Source organism: Macaca mulatta, chromosome 7 (assembly GCF_049350105.2).
Source record: "Macaca mulatta isolate MMU2019108-1 chromosome 7, T2T-MMU8v2.0, whole genome shotgun sequence".
In the NCBI taxonomy this organism is placed as follows: domain Eukaryota; kingdom Metazoa; phylum Chordata; class Mammalia; order Primates; family Cercopithecidae; genus Macaca; species Macaca mulatta.
In genome coordinates this window covers 1,297,584-1,317,292 of record NC_133412.1, presented here as the reverse complement: position 1 = coordinate 1,317,292, position 19,709 = coordinate 1,297,584, and the positions used below count along the sequence as shown (strand labels likewise).

The 19,709-nt window shown below is 44.2% G+C and overlaps 1 protein-coding gene and 2 long non-coding RNA genes across 22 annotated transcripts in view; 2 read left to right on the top strand and 1 right to left on the bottom strand.

Moving 5' to 3' along the window:
• Positions 1–570, bottom strand: part of TUBGCP5 (tubulin gamma complex associated protein 5) — a 46,752-nt gene extending 46,182 nt beyond the window's left edge. For all 20 annotated transcript variants that reach the window (XM_077938859.1, XM_077938860.1, XM_077938864.1 and 17 more), the window contains exon 1: positions 399–570. In XM_077938859.1, the coding sequence (XP_077794985.1) occupies positions 399–544 (146 nt within the window). In that variant the 5' untranslated portion in view covers positions 545–570. The remainder of the gene's footprint in view (positions 1–398) is intronic.
• Positions 1–19,709, top strand: part of LOC144329808 (uncharacterized) — a 47,792-nt gene that overhangs the window by 12,535 nt on the left and 15,548 nt on the right. The gene's annotated exons all lie outside the window — the stretch shown is intronic.
• LOC144329807 (uncharacterized) overlaps positions 64–19,709 on the top strand; it is a 27,570-nt gene continuing 7,924 nt past the window's right edge. The window contains exons 1-2 of the long non-coding RNA XR_013395434.1: positions 64–191; positions 11,215–11,338. This is a non-coding gene — a long non-coding RNA (uncharacterized LOC144329807). The remainder of the gene's footprint in view (positions 192–11,214; positions 11,339–19,709) is intronic.

Genomic DNA, 19,709 nt, shown 5'->3' with positions numbered 1-19,709 from the left:
GAGAATACAATCTCTTTAATTAAAATAAAATAAAATAAAATAAAAAATTATAGAGATGGAGTTGCTACGTTGCCCAGGCTGGCCTCGAGTCCCGCCTGCGGCCTCCCAGAGCGCTGGGTTGCAGGAGCGCGCCCCGGTGGCAAGAAACCCAGTTCCGCGCTTCCCCCCGTGACGATCAGGACGCGTTCCAGGTAACACACCGTGGGGTGCGCAGAGCACCGCGCCGAGGGCGCTGGCCGGGGGGAGTGGGCGGCGGCAGGGCCTGCGAGGGCTCTCTGAGACCGCGTCCGCCTCAGCCCCATGCCCCGCCCCAGCGCACCCCGACCCCGGGCTGCGCCGGACCCACGCGCGGGCTCCGGGCTGTGTCCCGGGACCCGCTCGCGCGCCGCGCCCCACACCTGAAGTTGGACCAGGCGAAGTTTAGGGCGAGCTGGAAGTTGGGGTCTGCTTCGTCCGGGAGGCCGGCGACACCCCGGACGAGCTCCCGCACGTCGCGCTCCTGCTGCGCGTCCAGCCAGCTCAACGGCGGCCCGTGCCGCGCCATGTTTCGCGCGCCTGCAACGCGCTTCTAACGAATTGGTTGCTGTCGCGCGAGAGTTCGAGGTCCCGCGGCAGTTGCCCCCGAAGCTGGCGGCCTTCTCGCGAGAGTTCGCCTTCCCGTGCCGGGCAACTAGCAAGCTGGCAGTTATTCTCGCGACAGTTCGAGCTCCTGCTGTGGTGGGTACTGCCTGGAGCAGTCCCATGGTGGCGGCTCGAGTGTGCATATTCTGGTCGCCCGACTGTACATTTTCTACTGTACTCAGAGTTAGTTGGTGTCATCGTGAATTAGATACTTAAGGGTCTCTGGCCAGCCTCGGTGATAGTCAGTGCTTTTGAGAGCAGCCCGTTAGGTGCCCGGTCGGGAAATGCGTTGGGACCTGCCTTTCCAGGAACCCTGACCCGCTCAGCTGCTGAACTCTCCCGGCCATGCAGCTTCTCCTTGCAGTGATGGTCCCCGCGGATCTCAGTGCCCCCATCCACACAACACAATCACGCTACGCACATCCGTGCTACACAACCAGCATCAGCGAAGCAGCGGTCCCGACCGGCTAGCAGTCCCGGCTCGCTTTTACTCCGCCTGCTCCTCAGGGGCGGTTGGGGGGACTTCATAACCCCACCTGGCCGAAGGTACTGGGAATGGGGACTTCATAACCCCACTTGGCCAGAGCTGCTTGGGGGACATCACAACCACACCTGGCCAGAGGTGCTGGGAGGACTTCACAACCACACCTGGCCAGAGGTTCTGGGGGACTTCATAACCACAAATGGCGTGTGCCACCACGCCAGGCTAATTTTTGAATTTTTTAGTAGGGACGGGGTTTCGCCATGTTGGCCAGGCTGGTCTCAACTCCTGACCTCAAGTGATCCATCCACCTCAGCCTCCCAAAGTGTTGGGATTACAGGCATGAGCCACCGCACCCGGCGGTGTCCTGAAACTTTACTGAATTCATTTATAAGTGCTAACAGTTTTTTGGACGAATCTTTGGGTTTGTTTAAATATAAAGTCACATCATCTACAAACAACGACAGTTTGACTTTCTTTCTAATATGCATGCTTTTTGTTTCTTTCTGTGGTCCAATTGCTCTGGTTAAAACTTTGAGTACTATGTTGAATAAGTGGTGAAAATGAGTATCCTTGTTTTGTTCCAGATCAGAGAAAAGGCTTTCAGTTTTTTTCCCATTTAGTATAATACTAGCTGTGAGTTTATTTTATAAGACATTTATTGTGTTGAAGTAATGTTCTTTCTATGGACAGTTTGTTTTTTTTTTTTTTTTTTTTTTTTTTGAGACGGAGTCTGGCTCTGTTGCCCAGGCTGGAGTGCAGTGGCTGGATCTCAGCTCACTGCAAGCCCCGCCTCCCGGGTTCACGCCATTCTCCTGCCTCAGCCTCCCGAGTAGCTGGGACTACAGGCGCCCACAACCGCGCCCGGCTAATTTTTTTTGTATTTTAGTAGAGACGGAGTTTCACCGTGTTAGCCAGGATGGTCTCGATCTCCTGAACTCGTGATCCGCCCGTCTCGGCCTCCCAAAGTGCTGGGATTACAGGCTTGAGCCACCGCGCCCGGCTTCTATGGACAGTTTGTTCAGGATTTTTCTCATGAGAGGATGTTGAATTTTGTTGAATTTTTTTTTAAATTTTTTAATTTTTTTGAGACGGAGTCTCACTCTGTCGCCCAGGCTGGAGTGCAGTGGCTCCATGTCGGCTCACTGCAAGCTCCGCCTCCCGGGTTCACGCTGTTCTCCTGCCTCAGCCTCCCGAATAGCTGGGGCTGCAGGCGCCGCCACCGCGCCCGGCTAGTTTTTTTTTTGTATTGTTAGTAGAGATGGGGTTTCACTGTGTTAGCCATGATAGTCTCCATTTCCTGACCTCGTGATCCGCCCGCCTCGGCCTTCCAAAGTGCTGGGAGTACAAGCGTGAGCTACCGCGCCCAGCCGAATTTCATTGAATTTTTAAAAGCATCTATTGGAATAATTATATGGCTTTTGTCCTGCATTCTTTTGATGCATTGTATCACGTTTATTGATTTCCATATGCTGAAGCATCTTTGCGTCCCTGGGATGCATCCCACTTGATCAAATTGAATGATCTTTTAAATGTGTTCTTGAATTTGGGATGCTAGTATTTCTTTGAGGATTTTTGTCTCTGCATTCGTCAGAAATATTGGCCTGTAGTTTTCTTTTTGGTTTGTTTTGTCTGGTTTTTGTATCAAGAGAATGCTGGACTTGTAGAATGAGTTTAGGAGTATTTCCTTCTTTTAAATTTTTTGGGTAGTTTGAGTAGAATTGGTATTAGTTCTTCTTTAGATGTTTGGCAGAATTCAGTAGTGAAGCCATCAGGTACCCAGCTTTTCTTTGATAGGAGACTTTTCAGCACTGCTCCTATCTCTCTGTATGTTATTGGTGTATTCATGCTTTCCATTTCTTCATGTTTCAATCCTGGTAGGTTGTATGTGTCTAGGAATCTATCAATGTCCTCTGCCTTTTCCAACTTTTTGGCTTATATAATAGTTGCTCATAGAAGTCTCTGAAGATAATTTGAATTTCAGTGATATCAGTTGTAATGTAGTCTCTGTCTGATTTATTTGAGTCTTCTCTTTTTTCTTAGTCTGTCAAAAGAGTTTGTCTATTTTGTTTATCTTTCCAAAAACTGACTTTTTGTTTTGTGATCTTTTGTATTTTTTTGTTTCGATTTGATTTCTGCTCTGATCTGCTCTGATGTTTATTATTTATTTTCTTCTCTTAATTTTGGGTTTGATTTGCTATTGCTTTTCTAATTCTTTAAGGTGGTGCATCATTAGGTTGTCTGAAGTCTTTTTACTCTCTCTCTCTTTTTTTTTTTGAGACAAGGTCTGGCTCTGTCACTCAGGCTGGAGTGTAGTGGTGTGATCTCAGCTCACTGCAACCTCTGCCTCCCAAGCTCATGCTATCCTCCCACCTCAGCCTCCTGTGTAGTTGGGACTACAGGCATGTGCCACCACACTCAGCTTTTTTTTTTTTTTTTTTTTTTTTTTTTGTATTTTTGGTAGAAACAGATTTCATCATGTGGCTCAGGCTGGTCTGCAACTCCTGAGCTCAAGCAATCCACCTGCTTTGGCTTCCCAAAGTGCTGGGATTACAGGCATGAGCCACTGTGCCTAGCCTTTACTCTTCTAACGTAGGCATTTATTAGTATAAGCTTCCCTCTTAGTACTGCTTTTGATATATTTGATAGGTTTTGGTACGTTGTATTTCAATTTTTTAAAGTTTCAAGAAACTTTAAAATTTCTGTCTTAGTCACTGCATTCAGCAATGGTATTCAGGAGCATGTTATTTAATTTCTATGTATTTGAATAGTTTCCCAAATTTCTCTTGTTGTTCATTTCTAGTTTTATTCTATTGTGGTCACAGAAGACAACTGATATAATTTTGATTTTTTCAAATTTTCTTAGACTTGTTTTGTGGCCTAAGGTATAGTCTGTTCTGGAGAATGTTCCATGTGCCAATAAGAAGAATGTGTATTCTGCAGCTGTTAGATAAAATGTTCTGTAAATATCTGTTAGATCCATTTGGTCTGTAGCGCAGATTAAGTCAGATGTTTCTATGTTGATTTTCTGCCTGGAAGTTCTGTCCAATGCTGAAAGTAGGTTGCTGAAGTCTCCAGCTATTATGGTATTGAGGACTATCTCTCTCTTTAGCTGTAATACTATTTGCTCTATATATCCGGCTGCTCCAGTTTTGGGCATATATATATTTACCATTGTTATATCCTCTTGCTGAGTTAACCACTTCGTCCTCATATAGTAACCTTGTCTTTTTTCACTGTTTTGTCTTGAAAGGTCATATAATAACCTCTTTGTTTTTTTTCACTGTTTTGTCTCTTTAGCTATAATAATATTTGCTTTATATATCTGGCTGCTCCAGTGTTGGGTGCGTATGTATTTCCCATTGTTATATCCTCTTGCTGAGTTAACCACTTAATCTTCATGTAATAACCTTCTTTGTCTTTTTTTTATTGGTTTGTCTTTAAATGTCTTAGAAACTTTATCTGATATAAATATAGTGACTCGGCCGGGCGCGGTGGCTCAAGCCTGTAATCCCAGCACTTTGGGAGGCCGAGACGGGCGGATCACGAGGTCAGGAGATCGAGACCATCCTGGCTAACACGGTGAAACCCCGTCTCTACTAAAAAATACAAAAAACTAGCCGGGCGAGGTGGTGTGCGCCTGTAGTCCCAGCTACTTGGGAGGCTGAGGCAGGAGAATGGCCTGAACCCGGGAGGCGGAACTTGCAGTGAGCTGAGATCCGGCCACTGCACTCCAGCCTGGGCGACAGAGCGAGACTCCGTCTCAAAAAAAAAAAAAAAAAAAAAAAAAAAAAAAATATATATATATATATATATATATATATATAGTGACTCCTGCTTTTTTGTTTCCATTTGCATGGAATATCTATTTTCATCCCTTCCTTTTAAGTCTGTGTGTATCTTTATAGGTGAAGTGAGTTTCTTTCCTTTGTTTTTTATTGACAGAGTTTATTTCTTGTTGCCCAGGCTGGAGTGCAATGACACGGTCTTAGCTCACTGCAACCTCCGCCTCCTGGGTTCAAGTGATTCTCCTGCCTCAGTCTCCCAAGTAGCTGGGATTACAGGCACCTGCCACCACACATGGCTAATTTTTTTTGTATTTTTAGTAGAGACGGGGTTTCACCATATTGGCCAGGGTGGTCTCAAAACTCCTGAACTCAGGTGATCCACCCGCCTCAGCCTCCCACAGTGCTGAAATTACAGACGTGAGCCACTGTGCCCGGCTGAAATGAGTTTCTTACAGGCAGCATATAGTGAGCCTTGTTTTTAAAATACATTCAGCCACTCTATGTCTTTTTATTGGAGAATATAGCCTATTTATATTCAATGTTATTATTGATAGGTTACTAATGCCATTTTGTTACTTGTTTTCTGGTTGTTTTATTAGTCCTTCCTTTCTCCTGGTCTTCCTTTGTGTAGAAATGATATTCTTTGGTAGCATATTTTTATTTCTTGCTTTTTAATTTTTGTGTATCTATTACAGGTTTTTCCTTGGTGATTACCATGAGGTTTGCAGAAAACATAATCAATTCTTTTAAACTGATGACAACTCAACTCTGATCACATAGAAAAGAAAAAAGAAAGAAAAATTAACTTTGTCACTACTGCTTTTTGACTTTTTGTTGTTTCTATTTTTATATTTTTTGCATCTTCAAAATTGTTTTACTTATGATTATTTTTGATGGGTTTGTTTTTTAGTCTTCACACTAAAGATATGAGTGATTTTTTTTCCCCTGAGACAGAGTCTCGCTCTGTCACCCAGGTTGAAGTACAGTGGTGTGATCTTGGCTCACTGCAACCTCCACCTCCAGGATTCAAGTGATCTTGTGCCTCACCCACCTGAGTAGCTAGGATTACAGGCATGCACCACCATACCCAGCTAACTTTTGTATTTTTAGTAAAGATGGGGTTTTACCATGTTGGCCAGCTGGTCTTGAACTCCTGAACTCAAGTGATTCACCCACCTCAGCCTCCCAAGGTGACATGAGTGATTTATACTCTACAATTACAATATTAGAGTATTAGGTGTACTTACTTTCATCAGCAGGTTTTATACTTTCTGATGATCTCTTGTTGCATATTAGCATCCTTTACTTTCAGAATGAAGAAGTACCTTTAGCATTTCTTGTAAAATGAATCTAGCACTGATGAATTTCCTTAGCTTTTGTTTGTCTGGAAAAGCTTTTATTTCTCCTTGGTGTTTGAAGGATAACTTTGTTGGATAAAGTGTTTTATGTTAGAAGTTGTTCCACTCCGGACTTTGTATATGTCATTCCACTCTCCTGGCTTGTATGATTTCCACTGAGCAGTCTACAACCAGATACACTGGAGCTTCTTTACATGTTATTTGCTCCTTTCTGTTACCGTTTTTAGGATCCTTTCTTTGTCCCTGACCTTTGAGAGTTTGATTATTATATGCCTTGAGGGAGTCTTATTTAGCTTGAATCTTTTTGGTGTGTGCTTTTTTTTTTTTTTTTTAAATTTTTTTTTAACCTTCTTCTATGTGGATATTACTATATTTTTCTAGGTTTGAAAAGTTACATGTTATTTGCCTGAATAAACCTTCTACCCAAATCTCTTTCTCCATCCTCTTTAAGGTTAGTAACTCTTATATTTGCCTTTTTAATGCTGTTTTCTAGATAGCCTTAAAAGGGCAAATATAAGAGTAGGCATACTTCATTCTTTTATTTTCTGCTGTGTGTATTTTCTTTTTTTTTTTTTTTTTTTTTTTGAGACGGAGTCTCGCGCTGTCACCCAGGCTGGAGTGCAGTGGCCGGATCTCAGCTCACTGCAAGCTCCGCCTTCCGGGTTCACGCCATTCTCCTGCCTCCGCCTCCCGAGTAGCTGGGACTACAGGCGTCCGCCACCTCGGCCGGCTAGTTTTTTGTATTTTTTAGTAGAGACGGGGTTTCACCGTGTTAGCCAGGATGGTCTCGATCTCCTGACCTCGTGATCCGCCCGTCTCGGCCTCCCAAAGTGCTGGGATTACAGGCGTGAGCCACCGCGCCCGGCCTGCTGTGTGTATTTTCAAATAGCCTATCTTTGAGCTCACTAATTTATTCTTTTGCTTGATAAATTCTGGAGGCATTCTGATGCATTTTTCAGTTTGTTAATTGAATTTTTAGTCTCTGGGATCATACCACTGCACTCCAGCCTGGGTGAAAGAGACTCTGTCTCAAAAAAAAAAAAAAAAACAGGGCCGGGCGCGGTGGCTCACGCCTGTAATCCCAGCACTTTGGGAGGCCGAGGTGGGTGGATCACAAGGTCAGGAGATCGAGACCACGGTGAAACCCCGTCTCTACTAAAAATACAAAAAATTAGCCGGGCGCGGTTGTGGGCGCCTGTAGTCCCAGCTACTCGGGAGGCTGAGGCAGGAGAATGGCGTGAACCCGGGAGGCGGAGCTTGCAGTGAGCCGAGATCGCGCCACTGCACTCCAGCCTGGGCGACAGAGCCAGACTCCGTCTCAAAAAACAAAACAAAACAAAACAAAAACAACAGCCGGGTGCAGTGGTGCACGCCTATAATCCCAGCACTTTAGGAGGCTGAGGCGGATGGATCATGAGGTCGGGAGATCCAGACCATCCTGACTAACATGGTGAAACCCCGTCTCTACTAAAAAAATACAAAAAATTAGCCAGGTGTGGTGGCGGGCGCCTGTAGTCCCAGCTACTCAGGAAGCAGAGGTAGGAGAATGGCATGAACCTGGGAGGCGGAGCTTGCAGTGAGCCAAGATCATGCCACTGCACTCCAGCCTGGGCGACAGAGTGGAACTCTGTATCAAAAACAAAACAAAACAAAACAAAAAAACTTGTCTCTGGAATTTATTTGTTTGATTTTTTAAAAAAATTATTTTCATCTCTCTATTTTTTTGATAGAATTCTGAGTTTCTTCTTTGTGTTGTCTTGAAATTCATTGAGCTTCCGCAAGACAGTTATTTGAATTCCTCATCTGAGGAATTCTTCATGCCTCACATATTTCCATGACTCCAGGCTCAGTCACTGTGCTTTCCTAAGTCCGTTTGGTGAGGTTGTGTTTGCCTGGATGTTCTTGATACTTGTGGTTGTTTGGGCATTGAAGAGTTAGTTATTTATTCCAGTCTTTCAGTCTGGCCCTTATTTGCACTTGTTCTTTGAGAGGGATTTCCCAGAATACAAAGAGAATTGTACATATCCTAAGCCTCAGGTGACTACAACTGTTCCATCACTAGGGGGTACCCTAAGCCCATGTATGCTGTGACTCTTGCAGACTACTAGATATATTGCCTTAGGGGACTTAGAGAAGACAAGGCAGAATTCCCTGGGTAAATTTCTTGCTCTCTTCCCTCTTTCCCTTCCCACTCCCAGCAGGAGTCTCCCTGCTCTGCATTGGTGGAGGGATGACACAGGCATTCCCATGGCTGCCACAGTGGCACTGCACTAGGTTTACCTGTAGCTCATTGCTTTCCAGACCAGCACAACACCATAGTTCACCCAAGACCTGTGGCTGCTACTGCCTATCTGCTACTGCTGTTTGTTCAAGTCCTCAGGCCACTTTAGTTTGCAGGTGGTGGATCCTTCCAGGACTCAGTTCATCACACCAAGGCAGGAAATTCCCTTCTGGCTAGGGGTGAATCTAAAAATGCCATCTAAGAGCAAAGGCTTGGAATTGAAATTGTGAGATTCAGGATTCTACCTGAAGGTTTATTTTACTGTGGCTGAGCTGGTACCTGTAAGACTTAAAGAGGAAAGAAACACAAAACATGGCTGGCAGTTAAAGACAGGTTTACTTCAGATAAAACCTGAGAGGGGCTTGTGGCCGATTTCAGTCAGGAGCACTTTCTCTTACAGACTAAGAGTATATATTGATTTTAGGGTAAGGGGGCTTATGACAAGCTTGGAATGTTTCTGTGTGAGGGAGAAGTTTTATGGCAGGGTTGGAACTTCTCTGGGAGGAGGGGAGGTTATCTTGGGGCAGACATCTTTCCAGTCAGAGCGGGGTTATCTCGAGGCTGGCATCTTCCTAGCAGAGAGGGGTTATCTTGGGGCTAGCATGTCTCTGGGCGGGGAGGAGTTTGGAATGTTTCTGGTTGGAGATGTTATTTGTGGTTTACGGCCATGCTGACCTTAGCTATTAGGCTGATGCCCTTTGGATTGAGGCAGTTTTTTACTAAGGTGAACTTTAGAATGAGGAGCTTGTCCAAGATGGTAATGTTCTTGCTCTGTCAGTACCACTTGGAAGACATAGTCTTTTTTACTTTTCCCTCTCCTTCCCCCAAGATGATGGAGTCTCTCCATGACAAATTGCCTGCAGTTGGGCAAGGGGTTATGCAAGCATTCCCATGGCTGCTGTAGCTGGTGTTATGCTGGGTCACACCACAAATTCACAGCCTCTGAAACAAGTGCAGCACCTCTGCTTGCTCAAGGATGCAGTCACTATGGGCTGGCAGCCACTCAAATTTACTCAGTACCCAGGCCATTTTAGCTAGGCTGTGGTGAAGCAAGCTGGGATTTAGGTTCCTCCTGTTGGACTGGAGGATTCCCCTCTGGCCTGGGGCTGGTTTAAATATTCCTTCTGTGGGCACCAGGGGTTTCTGTCCAGTGGTGTGCTCCATTGCGACAGAAAAGCACTGATTTCCAATGTGAAGTTCCATACTCATTTCACTCTCTCTCCCACAAACACAGGGATCATTTCTCCATGCTGTGATGCCTGGGGTTGTTGTTGGTGGTAGTGGTGTAGGCAATGCAACATTTTCCCTCCTACCCTCTTCAACATGCCTTTATGTTATATTATGATAAAACGAGGTACTGTTGTCAGTCATTTAAGTTTTTGATTCTTATGAAGGTGCTTTCTTGGGTAGATAGTTGTTGAATTTAGTGTCCCCGTTGGGGAGACAGTGACTGGAGGGTTCCATTTACCACTTGTTTCCACCTCCCTCCTCTAAGCAAGCTTCTTCAGAAATGCATTATTTGCTGTTTTCTTTCAGAAAATGGAACTTTCAACAGAGAACTCTAACTTAATGTTGATAAGTTAACATTGTTAAACATTGTTCAATGGCAACACTGTCTTACTTTTGTTCATAAGAACTTGTTATGCCAACTTTACATATACTTGTTTAAAAGGTAAATGTAAGAAAGCTTCTTTAGAGATGGATTATGTGGTATATTCTTTCAGAAATTGGAATTGTTTAACAAATAAAGAATTCTGTAATCTAGTGTGGAGAACATGCTATTGAATGATAGTTCTTACCTTTGTTTATAAGGGCTTATGATGATGGGTTTACATAAACACAGTTAAGAGGTAAATCTTCACAAGCTTCTTTAGAGAAGCATTTTGTGTTGTTTTCTTTCAGAAATTGGAACTGTTTAATAAATACACAACTCTAACCTAGTGTTGAGAATATGCTATTGACTGATATTTCTAGTATTTGTTCCTTAAATCTTATAATGAAATGATTACATACGCTTGTTTGAGAGGCAAATCTAAGCAGGCTTCTTCAGAGTTGCTCATTTGCAGTTTTCTTTCAGAGAATGAAAGTGCTTAATTGGTAAGAAAAACAAAAACAAAAACAAAAAACTCTATAATCTAGTGTTAACAACATGCTGTTGAGTGACATATCACACCTTTGTTTCTGAAATTATTGTAAGGTATTTACATATACTCATTGAAAATGTAAATCTAAGCAAGCTGCTTAAGAGATGCATCGTATGGCATTTTCTATCAGAGAATGGAATTGCTTAACACACAAAGACTATGTAGTTTAGTGTTGAAACATATTATTGAATAATATTTCTCATTTTAGTTGCTACAGGATTATTAAGTGGTGTTTAGGAAACATATTATTGAATAATATTTCTCATTTTAGTTGCTACAGGATTATTAAGTGGTGTTTATGTATACATGTTTAAACGGTAAGCTAAGCAAACCTCGTCAGAGATGTACTGTGCCCTGTTTTGTTTTAGAGAATGGATTTGGGATTACATAGAAAACTCTGAAATGTAGTCTCAACAACATGGTCTTGAATGATATTATCATTATTCTGAAAATGCTATTATGAGGTGTTTACACATGTGCATTTAAAAGCTAAATCTAAGGAAGCTTCTTCAAAGATGCGTAATTTGTTTTTTTCCCCCAGAGAATAGAAGTATTTATTACACAGAGAACTTGGAATCTAGTGTTGACAACATGCTATTGTATGGTGTTCGTGATCTTTACTCCATAGAAGTTACTGGGAGGTGTTTACATATACTTGTTTAAAGGTAAATATAAATGAGTTTCTCCAAAAATGCATTATGTTGCTTTTGTTCAGATAATTAAATTGGTTAACATAAAAAAAACCTTTTTTTTTTGAGATGGAGTCTCATTCTGTCACCCAGGCTGGAGTGCAATGGCAGGATCTCGGCTCACTGCAACCTCTGCCCCCTGGGTTCAAGCGATTCTCCTGCCTCAGCCACCTGAGTAGCTGGGATTATAGGCACGCACCACCATGCCCAGCTAATTTTTGTATTTTTAATAGAGATAGGGTTTCATCATGTTGGCCAAGCTGGTCTCGAACTCCTGACCTCAAGGGATCTGTGCACTTTGGCCTCCCAAAGTGCTGGGATTACAGCCACTGCACCCAGCCAAAGAACTCTTAAATATAATGTTGATAACATGGTATTGAATGATTTTTGTTATCTTTGTTCCAGATGAGTTATTACAAATTTATATATACATGTTTAAAAAGTAAATCTAAGTAAACTTCTTTAAGGATGCATTACATGCTATTTTTTTTTTCAGAATATGAAAGTATTATTACATAGAGAACTCTGTAATGTAGTGTTGGCAACATTCTATTGAAAGATATTTCTTACACTGAAATACTTTTCCTGAGGGCTTATAATGAGGTGTTAACATACACACATTTACAAGGTAACCATAAGTGAGCTTTGGCAGAAAGGCACCATGGGCTGATTTCTTTCAGGAAATGAACTATTTATCACAAAGAGATATCTGAAATTTAGTGGTTTTTCTTTTCTTTTTTTTTTTTGAAGCAAAGTCTTACTCTGTCACCCAGACTGAATTACAGTGGCACTATCTTGGCTTACTGTAGCCCCTGCCTCCCAGGCTCAACCAATCCTCCCAGCTCAGTCTCCCATGTCGCTGGGATCATAGACATGTACTACCACATTGCGCTAATGTTTTTATGTTTTATTTTTTATTTTTAGTAGAGTTGAGGTCTTGCTACATTGCCCAGGCTAGTCTTGAACTCCTGGGCTCAAGTGATCCATCTTCCTCGGTCTCCCAAAGAGCTGGGATTATAGGCCTGAGCCACCGTGCCTGGCCTGAAATTTAGTTTTGATAACATGCTGCTAAATAATATTTCTTATTTGTTCCCAAGGAGTTATTATGAGGTGTTTACATATAAAGACTTAAAATATAAATATAAGCAAGCTTCTTCAGAGATGTGTCACGTGCGGTTTTGTTTCAGAGAATGGAATTGTTTATAACATAAAAAATTTAAAAGTCTCTTTTTGACAACATGCTAATGAATGATTTTTCTTTTTTACATTTGTTTCTAAGGATTTATTATGAGGTATTACAAAACGTGTTTGAAAGGTAAGTCTGGCTGGACATGGTGGCTCATGTGGCCTGCTTGAGCCCGGGAGTTCAAAACTAGCCTGGACAACATGGCAAAATCCCACTTCTACAAAAAATACAAAAAAATTATCCAGGCATGGTGGCATGTGCCTGTAATTCCAGCTATTCAGGAGGCTGAGGTGAGACGATCACCTGAGCCCAGGAGGTTGAGGCTGCAGTGAGCCATGATTGTACCATTACAGTAAAGCCTGGGTGACAGAGCGAGACTCTCTCAAAAAAAAAAAAAAAAAAAAGATAAAACATAAAAGATAAGTCCAAGCACGATTCTTAACAGATGCATCATGTGCTGTTTTCATTCAGAGAACAGAAAGGCTTAATGGCAACAACTCTGTAATCTACTGTTGATAACATGCTATTGAATAACATTTTTTTTACATTTTTCCTAAGGAATTAAAATGAGGTGTTAAAATATACACATTTAAAAGGTAAATCTAGGCCAGGAGTGATGGCTCACACCTGCGATACCAGCACTTTAGGAGGCTGAGGGAAACAGATAACTTGAGCTGAGGAGTTCGAGACCAGCCCAGGCAACAGGGTGAAACTCCATCTCTACTGAAAAATACAAAGATTAGCTGGGTATGGTGGTGTGTGCCTGTGGTCCCAACTATTTTGGGGATGAGTTGGAAGGATTGCTTGAGTCCAGGAGGCAAAAGTTGCAGTGAGCTGAGATGGCGTCATTGCACTCCAGCCTGGGTGACAGAGTGAGACCCTAGTCTCAAAAAACAAACAAAAAACAAAAACAAAACAAAAATAGGTAAATCTAAGCAAGCTTTGGCAAAGTACATCATGTGCTGTTTTCTTTCAGAGAAAGAGAGTGTTTAGCACTTAAAGAACTCTGTGATCTACTGTTGATTAACATGCTATTGAATAATAATTCTTACATTTGTTCCTATGGCTTATTGTAAAGTATCTACATACAAATATTTAAAAGGTAAAATTGAAGCAAGTTTCTGTAGAGATGCATCATATGCTTTTTGTTTGTTTGTTTCAGAGAACGGAATTATTTATTATTTCAGAGAACTCTGAAATTTAGTGTTGACAACATGCTCTTGAATGATATTTCTTCTTCTTATTGTTCCAAAGAGGTTATTATGAGGTATTTTCCTAAGCATATTTAAAAGGTAAATTTAGGCCAGGCACTGTGGCTCATGCCAGTAATCACAGCACTTTGGAAGGCCAAGGTGGGTGGATCACTTGAGGCAAAGAGTTCGAGACCAGCCTGGCCAACATGGTAAAACCCTTTCTCTACTAAAAATACACAAACTAGCTGGGTGTGGTGGTGCATACCTGTAGTCCCAGCTACTCTGGAGGGTGAGGAAGGAGAATTGCTTGAACCCAGGAAGTGGAGGTTGCAGTGAGCTGAGATTGCGTCACTGCAGTCCGGCCTGGGCAACTGAGTGAGACTCGTCTCAAAAAAAAAAAAAAGGGAAATCTAAACAACTTTTTTCAGAGGTTCATCATGTGGTCATTACTTTTCAGAGAATGGAAATGGTTAATACGTAGAGCACTCTGTAATCCAGTGTTGACAACATGCTATGGGAATGAAATTTCTCAGATTTGTTCTTAATTTCTTTTTGTGTATTTTCTATCTGAGTCTGTTTTTGTTTTGCTCTAAAGGAATACCTGAGGCTGGGTAATTGATAAAGAAAAGAGGTTTATTTAGCTTACAGTTGTGCAGCTTGTCTGAGAAGCAAGTCCCCTGCATCTGCATCTGGTGAGCGTCCCGGGGGCTTTCACCCCGGTGCAAGGTGAAGAGGTGCCGTGTGTGCAGAATCACAGATGAGACAGCAGAAGCAAGAGAGCAAGGAGGGGAGTTCCAGGCTCTTTTAAACATTCAGTTATCACAGGAATTAAGAGAGAGAATTCATTCATTACAGAGAGGATGGCATCAACCATTCATGCGGGGTTTGTCCTCATGACACAAATACCTCCTATTAGGTCCTTCCTCCACACTGGGTACAAATTTTAACATGATATTTGGATATTTGGAGGGAACAAATATCCAAACTTTATCATTTTACCTCAGGCCCCCCAAATAATATGTACTTCTCACATTGCAAAATATAATCACCCTTTCCTAATAGTCCCCAAAGGCTTGTTCCAATCATCAACTCGTAAGTCCAAAGTCTAAAGTCTCATTTGAGACTCAAGGCAAAGTTTTTACACCTGTAAGCCTGTACAACTAAAAACAAGTTATTTGCTTTTAAGATAGAATGGTGAGACAGATACTGGGTAAACGTTCTTATTTCAAAAGTGAGAAATTGGCCAAAAGAAACGGTTATTGCAAGACTGAAATTGGCCATGCAAGACTGAAACCTATTAGCGAAGGCATGAAACCTTTAAGCTCCAAAATAATATTTGGGTCCATGTACTGTATCCTGGGCACCATGGGGCAAGAGGTGGCTCCTCCAAGGCCCTGGACATTCCCACCCCCATGGCTCTGCTGGGCGCAGCCCACCTGGCTACTCGCACAGGTTGGAGCTCAATGACTTTTCCAGGCTGAGGGTGGACACTGCTGGTGGCTCTCTTGTTCCTGGGTCTGGAAGGTGGCAGCCCTGTTCCCACAGCTCCGTTAGGCATTGCCCTACTATAGGCTTTTTCTTTTTTTCTTTTTTTTTTTTTTGTGGGGCCCTCAACCCCACTATTCCACTCAGAATTGCCTGAGTTGAGTCTCTCTTTGGGGGTTCTGCCCTTGTAGCAGCCTTCTGCTTGGGCGCCTGGATTCCTGGCACATCCTCTGACAGCTGGGTGACCTGAAGCTTCCAAGGCTCCACCACACTTGCATTTTGCAGACTTAACACATGTGGAAGCTGCCAAGGCTTCTGACTTCACCCTGTGGAGCAGCAGCCCAAGCTATACTTGAGGCTATTTGGGCTGTGGCTAGACCCAGAGTGGCTTGGATATGGGAGCAGCACTCCAAGGTGGCACAAAGCTGTGGCACCTGGGGCCTGGTACCCAAAAACATACTGTCCCCCTAGACCTCTGGGCCTGTGATGAGAGGGGTGTCCTTGAAGATTCTAAAATGCCTCTAGGGCTTTCCTCCATGGCCTTGACTATTAGCCCCTGGCTCCCTTTTGTCTCTGCCTATGTCTCTAGCAAGAGCTTGCTCCACTGCCCCCTTGAATTCCTTGTCTGAAAATGCTCTTTCCTTTTCTACCACATAGCAAGGCTGGAAAATTTCCAAATTTTAATGGTTTATTTCCCTTTTAATTATAAATTCCACCTTTAAGTCATTCTCTTACTTCCTTCTTTTTTGTTTTGTTTTTGTTTTTTTTTGAGACGGAGTCTCACTCTGTTGCCCAGGCTGGAGTGCAGTGGCACCATCTCGGCTCACTGCAAGCTCCGCCTCCCGGGTTCACACCATTCTCCTGCCTCATCCTCCGAAGTAGCTGGGACTACAGGCACCCACCACCACGCCAGGCTAATTTTTGTGTAGTTTTTAGTGGAGACGAGGTTTCACCGCGTTAGCCGGGATGGTCTTGATCTTCTGACCTTGTGATCTGCCCGCCTCGGCCTCCCAAAGTGCTGGGATTACAGGCGTGAGCCACTGTGCCCGGCCATTCTCTTACTTCCAAAACTGGTCATAGACTGTTAAAAAGCAGCCATGCTGACCAGGCTCACTGAATCTAGGAGGTGGAGGTTGCAGTGAGCTGAGATGGTGCCACTGCATTCCAGCCTTGGTGACAGAGTGAGACTCTGTCTCAACAACCCCCCGCCAAAACAAAACAAAACAAAAAACAAAAAAACCCAGCCATGACACTTTTTGAACACTTTGCTGCTTAAGAATTTATTCTGACAGATACCCTAGGTCATCATTCTTGTTTGTCCTTCCATGAATCCTTGGGGTGTGGACACAACACAGCCGTGTTCTTTGCTGTGTCACGAGTGTGACCTTTGCTCCATTTCCCAGTAAATTCCTCGTTTCCATCTGAGACCTCATCAGACTGGACTTCACTGTCCATATCATTATGAGCATTTTGGTCACAACCATTCAACCAGTCTCTAGGAAGTTCCAAACTTTCCCTCATCTTCCTCTCTTCTTCTGTGCCCTCCACACTCTCCCAGCTGCTGCCCATTACCCAGTTCCAGAGCTGCCTCCACATTTTCAGGTATCTTTATAGCAATGCTTCACTTTATCAATTTTCTGTATTAGTCCATTCATGCATTGCTATAAAGAAGTACCTGAGACTGGGTAATTTATGAAGAAAAGAGGTTTAACTGGCTCACAGTTCCACAGGCTGTACAGCAAGCATGGTGCTGGCATCTGCTTGGCTTCTGGGAAGGCCTCAGGAAGCTTCCATTCATGGTGGAAGGCAAAGGGAGAGCATGTACTTCACGTGGCCTGAGTAGGAGCAAGAGCGAGTGAGGGGAGCGATGCTATACACTTTTAACCAGATTTTATGAAAACTCACTTACTCTTGCGAGCACAGTACCCAGATAGATGGTGCTAAACCATTCACGAGAAACTGCTCCCGTGATCAAATCACCTTCCCATCAGGACCCACCTCCAACGTGAGGAATTATGATTCAACGTGAGATTCAGGGACACGATCCAAACCCTATCAGGCTCTGTGATTCTTTCTTTCGTTTGGCCTATTCTGCTGCTAATGCTTTTGATTGTATTATGAAATTCTTGAGGAGGAGCCAAGATGGCTGAGTAGATGCAGCCAGGAGGAATCTTCTCCCACAAAGATACTGGGACGCTGAGAGAGACTGGCACACTCTGAGCAGCTCTTCAGAACAAAAGTGTTGAGAGTGGACAGAGGGAGGACACAGATGCTGGACTGAAGGGGGAGGAAGCTGGGAACCCTACATGGGGTTTCTGAGCACCAGGACTTGTTCCTTGCTCCTAGCACCTCCTGAGGAAGGAGTAAACTGAACAGGTGAGGAGTGGCCAACTCTCAGCATGAACTTCCACAATCCTAGCTGCAGGAAACCCCACAACCCTCACAGATACTTGAGCTGACAGGAAGAGCTACCTAGAGAGGTAGTAGGGGGCAGGACTCCAGCCTGTGCAGAGCCCAGAGGGTTTGGCGTGGGAATGGCTACAGTGGAGTGTGGCCAGTGACATCCATCCCCCAAGGTTCGCCATGCTCCTCTAGGAGATTTTAGCCTTAGTGTGACTGTTGGACCTGGACAGGGCAGGATGATCTTGCTCTTGGTCTTGCTCAGTCTGATATGAGTGCCCCCTTGTCTGCTGGCCTCTCCTGAGGTCCTAGCCTGCCCATGCCTGCTTGCAGCACAGCCTTGGATGCCCAATCAGGGTGCTTCCCAGGGACCCTCATCACAGCTCCCTTGCTGGTAGACTGCACCTAACCTTTTGGAAGCTCGAGCAGACTGGCCTCTGCTGATGCACACCAGTGTACCCACGGCCTCTTCCCCCACTGCTTTGCCAGCACACTCGCATGGGCAGATCTTGCCTACCATGCTGGTGCACGTGTGTGCAGATATCACACTGTGCCACTGCGGCTGGCATGAGGGCACCCTGCTGCCCTCCACCCCTGTTGATGTGTGGTCACTCTGCCATGTCACCACTGCCAGTAGGAACACGTACACAGACACTGACAACCCTGCCCCTGCCACACCACCGCAATCACCAGTGCAAACGCATGCATGGACACTGGCAACTCTGCCCCCATCATGCCACTGCTGTTGCTGGTATGGATGCACACGTGGACACCAGCAACCCTGCCCCCACAAGTTCCCCATCCCTGCCATGCCACTGCCAGTGTGAGAGCATGTGCGGGAATGCTGCTGCCCTGCGCTCCCCAGCGCCCCCCCCAGCCGATGTGCATGCACCCCACTGTGCTGCTGCAGCTGCTGGCTGCATGAGTGAGCACAAATCCCACTGCCATTGCCCCAGTGAAACACTTTGGCTGACAACCCCCGTTGGAATGTTGGGGGTCAGTGGACAAGAAACACCTTGGTTCCTGTAGTGCAGCAAATTCCTAAATCAGGGGGCCAGAAAAGAAAGCTGGGAGCCCACAACCAGTCCCCCAGAGTTAGAGCAGGTAGCCTGGGAGTGCTGAGCTGAGCCTCGGCCCCCCTAAAATGATCCAGAAACAAAATCAATCCACTGAACCCACGTTATACCACAATCAAACCCCCAAGGGCATCAAATATACAAGCAAAAAAACCCATCCAAAGGAAAGTAACTTCAAAGATTAAAGGAACATCAGCCCACACATAAGAGAATGACTCAGCGTAAAACCTATGGTAATTCAAAAAACCAGAGTGTCTTCTCACCTCCAAATGACTGCACTAGTTCCCAGCAATGCTCTTAACCAAGCTGAAAAGGCTGAAATGACAGACCCAGAATTCAGAATATGGATAGGAATGAGGATTATCGAGATTCAAGAGAAAGTTGAAACCCAACCCAAGGAATTTAAGGAATACAATAAAATAATACAGGAACCGAAACATGAAATGGTCATTTTAAGAAGGAACCCAAATTGATCTGATGTAGCTAAAAAATTTATTTCAAGAATTTCTAAATACAATCACAATTATTATTATTAGTAGTATTAGTATTAGTAATGTAGCAGGACGAGCGGCAGACAAAACTCCTCAGACACCCAGTTACAGAAGGAAGGGGTTTATTCGGCCGGATGACTTCAGTCTCAAGAGCCGAGCTCCCCGAATGAGCAATTCCTGTCCCTTTTAAGGGCTCACAACTCTAAGCGGGTGCGTGTGAGAGGGTCATGACTGATTGAGCAAGCAGGGGGTACGTGACTGGGGGCTGCATGCACCGGTAATTAGATCGGAACAAAACAAGATAGGGATTTTCACAGTGCATGTCTATACAGTGTCTGTAATCTATAGATAACAGAACCAGGTGGGTCAGGGGTTGATCTTTAACTACCAGGCCCAGGGTGCAGCGCTGGGCTGTCTGCCTGTGGATTTCATTCCTGCCTTTTAGTTTTTACATCTTCTTTCTTTGGAGGCAGAAATTGGGCATAAGACAATATGAGGGGTGGTCTCCTCCCTTAG